The sequence below is a fragment of the Myotis daubentonii genome, chromosome 7, assembly GCF_963259705.1.
Source record: "Myotis daubentonii chromosome 7, mMyoDau2.1, whole genome shotgun sequence".
In the NCBI taxonomy this organism is placed as follows: Eukaryota; Metazoa; Chordata; class Mammalia; order Chiroptera; family Vespertilionidae; genus Myotis; species Myotis daubentonii.
The window spans coordinates 37,094,422-37,105,296 of record NC_081846.1 but is presented as its reverse complement, the minus strand read 5'-3'; the positions used below and the strand labels follow the sequence as shown (position 1 = coordinate 37,105,296).

The 10,875-nt window shown below is 52.4% G+C and overlaps 1 protein-coding gene across 4 annotated transcripts in view; it reads left to right on the top strand.

Moving 5' to 3' along the window:
- Positions 1–3: 3 nt before the first annotated feature.
- Positions 4–10,875, top strand: part of PASK (PAS domain containing serine/threonine kinase) — a 32,200-nt gene continuing 21,328 nt past the window's right edge. For 2 of the 4 annotated variants that reach the window (XM_059703824.1, XM_059703821.1), the window contains exons 1-8: positions 5–762; positions 3,908–4,135; positions 6,251–6,483; positions 7,048–7,218; positions 7,790–7,930; positions 8,680–8,814; positions 8,991–9,251; positions 10,594–10,753. In XM_059703824.1, the coding sequence (XP_059559807.1) occupies positions 651–762; positions 3,908–4,135; positions 6,251–6,483; positions 7,048–7,218; positions 7,790–7,930; positions 8,680–8,814; positions 8,991–9,251; positions 10,594–10,753 (1,441 nt within the window). In that variant the 5' untranslated portion in view covers positions 5–650. Of the gene's footprint in view, positions 763–1,231; positions 1,316–3,907; positions 4,136–6,250; positions 6,484–7,047; positions 7,219–7,789; positions 7,931–8,679; positions 8,815–8,990; positions 9,252–10,593; positions 10,754–10,875 lie in introns of all 4 variants that reach the window. The other 2 variants (XM_059703825.1, XM_059703822.1) reach the window with 2 other exon arrangements.

The following is a 10,875-nucleotide window of genomic DNA, read 5'->3' as shown; positions in this document are numbered from 1 at the left end:
ATTTAAGAACGCCCGTAGGTGTCTAGGCGAGGAGCGGGGAAGAGGGCAGGGACTGGCGAAGTGCACGCACAGAGCCGGAGCTGCAGGCGAGCGGAGAGAAAAATCTGAGCTGGCGCGTAGCGCGTCTCTGCGTGGGGCTGCAAAGTGCGGACTTTCAAGCCTCATCAACCGCGCCTGCACAATGGGCTGAATTTGTCCCGGCGTCGCCGCGCAGACTTAGCCTGTGTAAAGGGGCCTCCTCCAGTTAACGCTCAGCTCAGGGCGGGCTCAGCGCGGGTCACCCGCGCTCGTGCCGGGGGCGACTGCGCCGCAGGTTCTGAGAGAGCCGGTCGAGACCCGAGACGCCGACCCAACACAGGCAGGCGCTGCAGTCTCTCGGTCCTCCGCCCGGCAGGCGCCCTTGGCCCGTGAAGGAGTCGTCCCCGCAGCCCCCGCCTCCAGGACGAGGCAGCCGAGAGGCGTGCTCCGTCCGCGCTGCTCATCCTTCTTAATTCCGAGAAAGAAGGAACCGGCGACTGCGGGACCGGGTTGGAGGAGGCGCTGGCGCCTCTCAGGCGCCGTAGGAGCCTGGTGCGTCCTTAGCTACCGTTAGCGCGGGCTTCCCCACTCTGGCTCGCTAGCTCCCGTCCACAGGAGCCAGTGGTTGGCTTATGGGACCTGTCAATCGGCGTGAGTTGCTCTACGATTGGCCGACAGGACTGGAGGGGAAGAACGGTTTCCTCGTGGCGGGGTACTCGGTCGGGTGTCGTTCGTCGGATCCAGGTGAGATATCTGCGCCCTGGAGAGGTGGCCCGGGCACCGTGGGGCCCCGGCTCGGCCCTGGGATGAGCCAACCTGAGTGCTATGTCCCCGCCGCTGCAGGCTCCCCTCTGTGCGGCTCCGGCCCAGGGGGTGGCCCGCCGTCCTGCGGCCGTTTGTCCCGGGCCCGGGCCTCCCTGGTCCTCCGCGTCTCCGCCTCTGCCCAGCCCTTCCCGCGCTCAGTCCTCCCCTGGAGTTAACTGTGCGCTTTATCCATGATCATTGCCTGCCTTCGGGAAGGTGAGCTCTAGAACGGAGGCCGTGTCTGGCTCAGCTGCGGACGGTGCCAGGCACGTAAGAGCTTTTCAGTAATAGTGGGATGAATGCGTGAGCTGTGGGTACAGACCACGGCTTCCCGACGTCTTCACTTGGATGTCCCAAGCACGCCCGGCTTTCTCCTTCATTTTACCTTTCACCAGTGTTTCTTTTCCAGAGAATGGCAGTGGCCTGCGTTGAAAACTCGTGATGTGGTCTTGATGCCTTTCATTCCCTCACCTCATCACCCAGAAAATCGATGGTAGTTTTATGTCGAGTTTTTTCTTAAGGGTTCCCCTCGCCATCTTTCTGCCATTGCTTTCATTTCAGACTTCATAATTTCTTGCCTGGATTACTGTAACCTTTCTCTCCCCATCTCCCCCGACCCTTGCCCTTGGAGTGATCTTCATGAAATGTGTGTCTGGTCTTGTTGCTCCCGAGCATAGAGGCCATTAAAGTGAATCTTAGGGATGAAATCCAGACTGCTTGGGCAGGCCTAAGGGGCCCTGGGAGTTAGGCCCGGCTACTCCTTCCCAAGGGCTGTGGGCATCTTTGACCTGTGGTGGTTCTGCCTGGAAGGCTTATACCCTCTGCAGTGCCTCCTGGAGGAACCCCTTGTTACAGCAGCCATTGTCCTGGGTATTGTTTAGGATGCTTGATGCAAGAAAAAGACACAGTCTCAAAATGGCTCTCTGACAGCGGATAAAGTCATTGGCCCCCAAACCTGCAGTCCAGAGGAAGGTAGATTTTAGGGTGGGTTCATTGGTGGTGCACAGTGACGTTCTTGCCATTTTCTGCTCTGCTGTCCACATGTGGGCTTCATCCTGAGGCTGGTTCTGCTCTTAGTTGTACAGCAGTGGTGGGGACAGCTGGAGCTATTTGCTTCTTAGCTTATGTTCTAGTGGCACAAAGATGGTTGCTTCCAGAAGTTCACCCAGGAGAGGAAGGAGTGCTATCCAAAGGATCCCTGCAGTGCTCTCCTTGTTTCTGTTTGGTCTGAGCATGGTCACTCACACCTTCTGGAATCAAAACTTGCAACAGGAATAGGATTATTCTAAGGCCGTGGTCGGCAAACCGCGGCTGACGAGCCACATGCGGCTCTTTGGCCCCCTGAGTGTGGCTCTTCCACAAAATACCACGTGCGGGCACGCACATACAGTGCGATTGAAACTTCGTGGCCCATGCGCAGAAGTCGGTATTTTGTGGAAGAGCCGGTATTTTGTGGAAGAGCCACACTCAAGGGGCCAAAGAGCCTCATGTGGCTCGCGAGCCCTGGTTTGCCAAGCCACAGTTTGCTACCACTGTTCTAAGGCATCATGAAGTCCTCTCTGTGTTCAGCTTCCCATGATAATCCCCCTTCACTCTGGTTCCCACTCCACGACCCCAATACCAAACTGCCATTGCTTAAAAATAAAACTATTCCAAATACCTAGGCCTGGACTTGCACACAGTTCTGGTTGCTGTTTGACTCAAAATTAATCCTGAGAAAAGGAAGTGATCTACAGTGGTGTGAAGTCAAGCTCTGTGCTCAGAGGCCAGAGGCCCTAGTCCCTGGGGTTGGGATATGCCGTGCAGTGCCAAGCTGGCCTACGAAGGACCACAGGCAGTGCAGGAAGCACAAAGGGAAAAGGATTTGTCTTTCCCACATCTGCTGGTTTATCAGTTTAAGACTAATTATTTCTTTTCATGAAAGACAAAATTTCTTGCCCTTATGGAGGCTTCACGTTTCCTTCCCTCCCAGCCCCCCTTGTTACTTTTACAAAGTAAAGTTTTGTAACGTTTACAATGTAAGGCTGAAGCTGTAATCAAGACTTCTGTGTTTTGTCTGTAGGTTGGTTGAAGAAGTAGAAAACTAGGATCATGTCATAATTACTTAGAGAAATTATTAGAGACATTAAATATTGCTATTTGAGCAATACATTCTGAGGGTTTTTTATTTAATTTCTTTCTAGCTTCCTACTCATTCAGCTGTTGCTTTTCAGGATCCCATGCTGGATGTATATGTGTATATAAAACGTCTCTGAGTTTTTAGTAGGTACAGTTGCCTCATACAAAAGGATAAATGCAGTATCAGTTGTGAATCATAACAGTAAAGTGAACCATTTAAACCCGCCACCCAATTTGGAACCAGGGGACCCTATGCCATTGTGTCCTTCCTCACCATGCCAGCTTGTTGCTGGACCCACAGAGGAAACCTCTGCCTGAAGTTTGGATGATGCAGGCTCGGGGTGGGCGTGTCGCCTGGGCCCTATGACTCCTCACTTCTCAAGCCCCTGGTCCAGGCCTCTGCGGTTTTTCTGTAGTTACGTAAGATGTAACCATCGGAGGAAACCCAGTGAAGGCCATGTAGAATTTTTCTGTATTTTTTTTCTTATATCTACATGAAAATCTACAAATAACTAAAAATAAAAAGTTCAAAACATAAATCTCAGCTGTAGTGCATCTCTAGACTCTCAGCCTTGGCCTTACATTGCTATGTTTGTAGAAGCTCCATGGGTGATTCCGGGTGCAATTGGTTGGACCCATCTGATTCGTGGCATTGATAACGTTCCTCTTGATCTGAGAGCATTTTCAGTTCTGTGACCTGCAGCCCAGTCTTCCCCTCAGCCCTCTCCCACTCTGGTCCATTTTCCTCTTTTTTTTCTTTCCCATCTCTTCCTGTGTATGCCACTGAAGAGCTCCTTTTAGCAGGACTTTGGTTCAACTGTCCTCATGTAGATTTTGACCCAGAGGGCAGTTGGGTGTGTGAGCCTTTTGGGGCTGAGCTTAACGCAGCCTTGGGAAGAATTACTTGGTTAAACTGTCTTCACCTTCTTGCATTGCAGATGTTGATTAGGGTCTCCTTGTTTTCTAGTTGACGGCTGTTCCACGGCTTACCATCTCTCAATGGAGGACAGGGGCTCACCCGCCTTGGAAAAGGACTGGAGGTGTCTGTGTGGGAACCCATCCTCGTTGGCACCCTCTGAGGGCCCTGCTGTGCAGACCTCCCCCCAGCTCAGCAAGTCTGTGTCCTCGGCCCACAGACACCTGAACAGAAGGAATGGGCTCTCGAAACTCTGCCAGAGCAGGATGGCACTCTCCGGTGACTACCTCCTTGTGGTCATGTGGGCATCTTGTCTCTGTTCTTGCAGAGACAGGTGTAGGTTTAGGTGCTCTGTGCACTGGCCAACTATGCCGCACGTCTTTCCTGGTGTGTCTGTTCGTGAGATTCTTAGGAAACTCTCCTTTTCAGGCAGCGGTTGGAATTCTCTACATTTCAGGATTAAATTAAAGCAAAATATCATCTCTTACTTCAGAGTGTGGGGAACACTGTCCTGGGCTGGGCTGCATTGCAGGTGAGACACAGATTTGCTAGTTTAGCTCAGCCAGTACCTACTGACTGCACTGCAGGCTCAGGCTCTCCTCGACCCGGGCAGAGCAGACCAGGTGGGGACAGCCAGCTTCACAGCTGTGGTGGTGGGGGTGCCAAAGCCCAGGCACAGCAAGGAAGAAAGGGTTGCTCTGCCTTTGAGGGGCTTGTCTTCTGTAGGGGATGGGGGGGCAGGGGTGCTGCTTCAGGAGACAGCAGGGTCCACCCTAGAACCTGGGTGGGCCTGGAACACAGGGATGTGAGGACAGTGGAGAGATGGCAGGGAGCCAGAGATGGGCTGCAAGGGAGAGAGGATGGGTCCGGTTTTGAGGAAAGAACAGTTTGACAGAGGAGGGCTGGGGGTCATGAGGCAACCATCCCTCAGGACTGGGCGTCAGCCAGGTGCGCTGGCCCAGGGATGGGTCATTCGGGAGCAGAGGCAGAGCTGGCGCCACAGTGTCTGTTCCAAGGTGCGAGGTAGTGGAGCTGACCTTGGGCTCCTGATCTGATGAGGCCACTGAGAAGATGGAGGCTCCTCAGTGAAGGACCCAGAGGGGATAGGAGGGTGACTCTTTTTTAAAAAATATATATTTTATTGATTTTTTACAGAGAGAAAGGGAGAGGGGGATAAAGAGTTAGAAACATTGATAAGAGAAACATCAACTTAGCTGCCTCCTGCACACTCCCTACTGGGGATGTGCCCGCAACCAAGGTACATGCCCTTGACTGGAATTGAACCTGGGACCCTTCAGTCCACAGGCCGATGCTCTATCCACTGAGCCGAACCAGTTAGGGCGGAGGGTGACTCTTGTTTGGTTTTCGATCCCCTAGAGCCGTGGTCAGCAAACTGTGGCTCGCGAGCCACATGCTGCTCTTTGGCCCCTTGAGTGTGGCTCTTCCTAAGCCTTAGGAGTACCCTAATTAAGTTAATAACAATGTACCTACCTATATAGTTTAAGTTTAAAAAATTTGGCTCTCAAAAGAAATTTCAATCGTCGTACTGTTGATATTTGGCTCTGTTGACTAATGAGTTTGCCGACCACTGCCCTAGAACAGTGGTTCTCAACCTTGGCTGCACAATAGAATCACCTGGGAATCTTTTTAAAATCCTGATTTCTGGGCTTCATCCTCCAGAAATTCTGTTTCTTTGTTATAGGGTGGGGCCACAACATTAGTAACAAAGAAACAGAATTTCTGGAGGATGAGGCCCAGAAATCAGGATTTTTAAAAGATTCCCAGGTGATTCTAATGTGCAGCCAAGGTTGAGAACCACTGCCCTAGAGGGAGGGACTGACAATACTGAGATGGGGCAGCTGCAGGAGCCAGGAGGGGAATAGACGTTCTGAGGCTGAGCCATGGCAATGGTGAGAGGCTGGGAAGGGGAGAGGCAGGGTGCTGTACTGAGGGCAGGCACTGTAGGATGTGGGAGCAGCTGGGAGGAGCCACTGGAGGTATTGCCAAGAGCAGACTTTTTGGAGGTGAGGAGTGACCAGTTCAGCAGAATGGAGGGCGAGGAGTGGAGACAGCAGATAGTACTTGGATTAGTGAACTTCTGGGAACAAGTGATAGGGCAGCAATGGGTTCTGTAATGACGTACATGGGAGAGTGCCCCTTGGCTGGCTGGTGGGTAGGGACCTCAGAGTGTTATTTGCACAGAAATGTTGAGCTCTGAGGGACACACCTCTGCTGATTATGGAGCCCTTGGACTCAGGACTGTTAGCATATGAATCAACTCTATAGGTTAGTCATTTTGCAGGGGTTGGGGGTGAGGGCTGTGGGTTTTGTGTGTTTCAGAAGCAAGCTCCTGGCAGCCAGGGACTCTAAAGCTTCCTTTTCTTTTCTTTCCAGAAGACAGATGGTCCTCCTATTGTCTCTCGTCATTGGCTGCCCAAAACATCTGCACAGGGAAAGTGCAGTGCTCAGCCATGGCTGAGCAGGCGGACCCAGCCGGGTTCCTGGGCAGCATGTCCTGCTGCTCATTGCTGCGCGGCTTGTCCTCCGGGTGCTCCACGCCCCTGCTCCCGGCTCCTGCGGGCAACCCCAACAAGGCCATCTTCACGGTTGATGCCAAGACTTCAGAGGTATTTGCTGTGCTTTGTGATGCAGCCATGGATTTGGGGTCTGTGCCTTCAACCTGTAATCTCAATTAGAGGTATTTGTGCGTTTAAGGGCAACTAGAAAAATGTTTGGTTTTACTTCTGTAGTAACAACAGAGAGATGAATTCGGAGACCTAAATGTGACTCAGTCAAGCACATTGACTCGGAGAGGATGAGACCTGTTATTTACTTGTGCTTGCTGAAGCGTTGGCTGAACTGAAATAACACTGTTCAATATTTGAGCTAAATATGTTGGCATGAATGCACATTTTCATACACAAAGAACTGAAACTGTTGGAAGTGTGGCGCATGTCCCATCACTGCCTCCTGGTCTTAATGATATACCCATCTTGTCAGGGGACAGCCTCCTTTCCACTTGGTCAGACACGGATATCCTGAGAGCGTCTCTGTGTGAGCCTGCCCACAGTAGATGGTGGGGAGAGGATGGGTCTCCCTCCCCTGAGGGTGCCCAAGCCACCTTCTTCTCACTGCTCCGGTAGTTAGAGATGCTGCTGGTGATGCTGGTGTCTTCTCTCTGCCACACTCAGATCCTGGTTGCCAACGACAATGCTTGCCGGCTCCTGGGGTACAGCAGCCACGATCTCATCGGCCTGAAGCTCACACAGTTATTTCTGAAGCCAGACTGCGATGTGGTGGAAGCGCTCAGCGAGGAGCATGTGGAGGCCGACGGCCATGCTGCCGTGGTGTTTGGCACAGTGGTGAGTCCGGGCTTGTGGACTGCTGCCAGCTGGAATGTGCAGCCTGCGGAGCAGCAGGGAGCGGCAAGGACACCACAGGAACAGAAGCCACTGCTGCTGGCCTGGCGCTGCTCATTTGGGAGCAAGCCTGACAGCATCTGCAAACCTGTAGGCACCACCTCAGGTTCCCGAGAGAGAAACATGTTTTTACTTTTTGATGGTGTTGCGGGGTCTGGCTTGTGAGATCTGTCCAGCCCGGATTTTGATGGGTTGAACTGCATGTTAGATGCTGAGCCCTGGGTCTCAGGCACTGGAAGATTAGACGGCATCTAATACCCTGGAAAAATTACCTGTCCTAGGGACTGTGTCTGTTTCTTTAAGAAATTACAGATGCCACTGATAATAAAATCTACTCTTTTGGTAGAACTTTCACTCAGATTGTAAAGTTCAGTGTCAGAAACCTTGTTTGTACTTTATTTACACAAAGTACAGGCAGGTGAGCAGAGCTTGAAAATACCACATGCCTGGAATGGGGCGGGCCTGGCCAATGGGGGAGGGGTAGGCTGCAGGTGCAGCTTGTCCCTGTCTGCAGGTGGACGTTGTGAGCCGAAGCAGTGAGCGGATCCCAGTGTCCGTGTGGATGAAGAGGATGAAGCAGGAGCCCCGCCGGTGCTGTGTGGTCGTGCTGGAGCCAGTGGAGAGAGTCTCAGCCTGGGTCTCTTTCCAAAGTGATGTAAGTTTCGCGAGTTTGACCTCACATCTTCTCCCCAGCGCATCACACACACTGTTTCTACCGTGTGCGTCTAGGCAGCAACAATGAGGGTTCTGGAGGTTGCCCCCATCTGCTGAGTCCTTTAGTAATTATGTTCTTGGGCAAGGAACCTTATCTCCCCATGCCTCAGTTTCCTCATCTGCCAAATCAGGATATAGTTGTAACCACTCATGGGATTGTTTTAACACTTCATTAAAATAGTATACGTAAAGCCCTCAGGATGGTGGCTGCACACAGACAGCATGCAGATGTGAGCTGTGGACGTGGTCATTGTACTAGCTGATGAGCTTCTGCAGTGTGCTGGGCTCTGCAGATGCCTCCAGATTGAACAGTTTAGGTCCATGTGGCAGGAGGAGCCAGCTGACCTGTTGTTAGAAGTCCATTTGTTATGTACCTTTTCCAGGAGGAGTAGCTTGAAGGTTCAGTGAAGTTTGAAGCTAAAGTACAAGAAGCTGTTATTATAGTCAGTCAGTGTAGCTCAGTGGTTGAGTGTCAACCTATGAACCAGGAAGTCATGGTTTGATTCCTGGTCAGGGCATGTGTCCAGGTTGCAGGCTTGGTCCCCAGTAGGAGGCATGCTGGAGACAGCTGATCAATGATTCTCTCTCATCACTGATGTTTCTATCTTTCTCTCTCCCTTCCTCTCTGAAATCAATAAAAATATATTTAAAAAAAAGAAGCTGTTATTTAACACTGGCTTTACCTCCAAGGGAACGGTCACATCGTGTGACAGTGTCTTTGCCCATCTGCACGGCTACGAGTGTGGGAACGAGGTGGCTGGGCAACGCATCACAGACCTGATCCCTTCCATGCAGCTCCCTGCACCTGGCCAGCCTCTCCCACAGGTGGGGTCCTGACCGCCTGCCCCGCCTTCCCTGGGAGACTGAGGGAGGGAGGAGGGTGTAGGGAGCTGGATGTTGAGGTACCCCCATGCCAAGCATGTGATAGATGATCTAAAGCAGCAGAGACTTAGAGCTCAGTGATGAGATGCCATCTGTTCAGTGGTGCATCTTTCTTTCAGAATCTTAAGATTCAGAGGTCTGTCGGAAGAGCCAAGGATGGTACTACCTTCCCTCTGAGCTTAAAGCTGAAACCTGAGCCCAGTAGCAAGGAGGCAGAAGCCGGCCAGGCGGCCCCTGAGCAAGGTTACTCGGCGTCCATCTGGGTGTTCTCCACCATCAGCGGCCTTATCACCCTCCTGTCGGACGGGACCATCTACGGCATCAATCACAGCTTTGCACTGATGCTGTTCGGTTATGGGAGGACCGAGCTCCTGGGCAAGGTGGGCTCTCCCTGCATGGCTGGCCACTCCCTGTGAGGAAGCTGCTCTGGGTCTCACAGTGAAGGTGTGCATTGGTCCCTGGCCCTGTGCATCCACGTCTTCCAGTCCGGCTGCTGGCTTCACTGGGGGCATGCGGGCTGAGAGGGATTTCTTGCTCATGGTACCACTTCCCTGCTTGATTTTTCTAGACCCCACTGAGCATTCTGACCCTCTGGACCATCTCCAGAGCCACCCCAGCAGAGGGAAGGAGCTCTTGCCTCAAAGCTTCATCCCTATCAAGTCTGATCTAAGAGACTGGACCAGGGTGTGTGTCACAGCTGTGGGCATTTGCTCTGATCCCTCAGGTCGGGGCTTGTCTGCTTCTCCCCTGACAGCCCTGGGGATTATTGGGGAAGCCTGCTGTTCAAAGGAAGGTATTTCTGTGACCTTCTTCCTTGGTTGAGCTTTCTCTCAGGTCCTTGCACATGGGAGGTAGAAGTCTCCACACACCAGGGGCCAGGCTCCAGGAGTGCTGACTACCCCTTTTGTCTTACCAAGACTGCTGAGTGGTCCTGTGCCAGTTATTGCAAAAAACCTCCTCAAACTTAGTGCCCAAGTGACAATCATGTGTTCTGGTCATAAATCGGTCCTTTGAGCTGAATTGTAAGTGGAACAGCCATTCTATTCCATGTGGTGTTGGCTAGGGGTGATGTCCTCCCCGGGCTCACGGTTCAGTTGAAGTTAATGGAGACTTAGTTGGCATGATTTTTGGACAAGGGATTTCGCGGGAGTGTTGCGGACAGCAGGTCCCTTCAGGGAGGGTGTGTGTGGGTAAGAGCATGTTCTGGATTCATGTGACCAAGGGCAGCCCGGGAGTCGGGGCCACATGCAGACCAGAGAAAGTGTCTGTCCTTGCAGTTCTGGACCCAGGACTCACACTGGGGCCATGGTTGGTGCAACACAGGCCCCTGCTAGATTCTGGGGGTCAATATCCTACTTCCCGAGGCCCTTTGTCCTTTTATGCCATGACATTGGAGTAGGAAGCTTGTAAACATGGGCTCCCAGGCCTGAGGAGAACATGGGGCAAATACAGAAAATGTGTAGATACCTGAATAATTAGCTTCAGAGTGTGTTAGTTTTCTCTTTTCACAAGAAAAAAGGCAAAAAGTCATGAATTCCATGTTGAGCATTAGAGGATTTCAGGCCTTTCAGGGAAATCTGACTCGGTCTCCCTCACCTGGAGGAATGATACCCCAGAGACTGGGCATCTTGTTTCCGTCCCCCCGTTCCCCCAGAAGGGATGGTGGGTGGTGCAGCAGGTCTGGATTCTCTCCTGTTCTGAGCACTGCTGTTTGTTTTCTAGAACATCACTTTCCTGATCCCTGGTTTCTACCGTTGCATGGACCTTGTAAATGAGGGCTCCTTACCACTGCCAGACCTGGTCAGCCGCCTGGACATGAGAAACCGGAGTGAGACTGGGGAAACGACCGTGGACCCCCTGCAGGTCTGGAGCACGGCTGAGGGTGAGCCTGGGGCCTCCTCCAAGGAGCCCGCCTGAACCTCCACTGGGGACAGGAGGGAGCTGGGGCTTGGGTGTGTCAGGTGGGAGGGGGAGAGATCGGGAATTGTGTGTGTGGATTCTGTG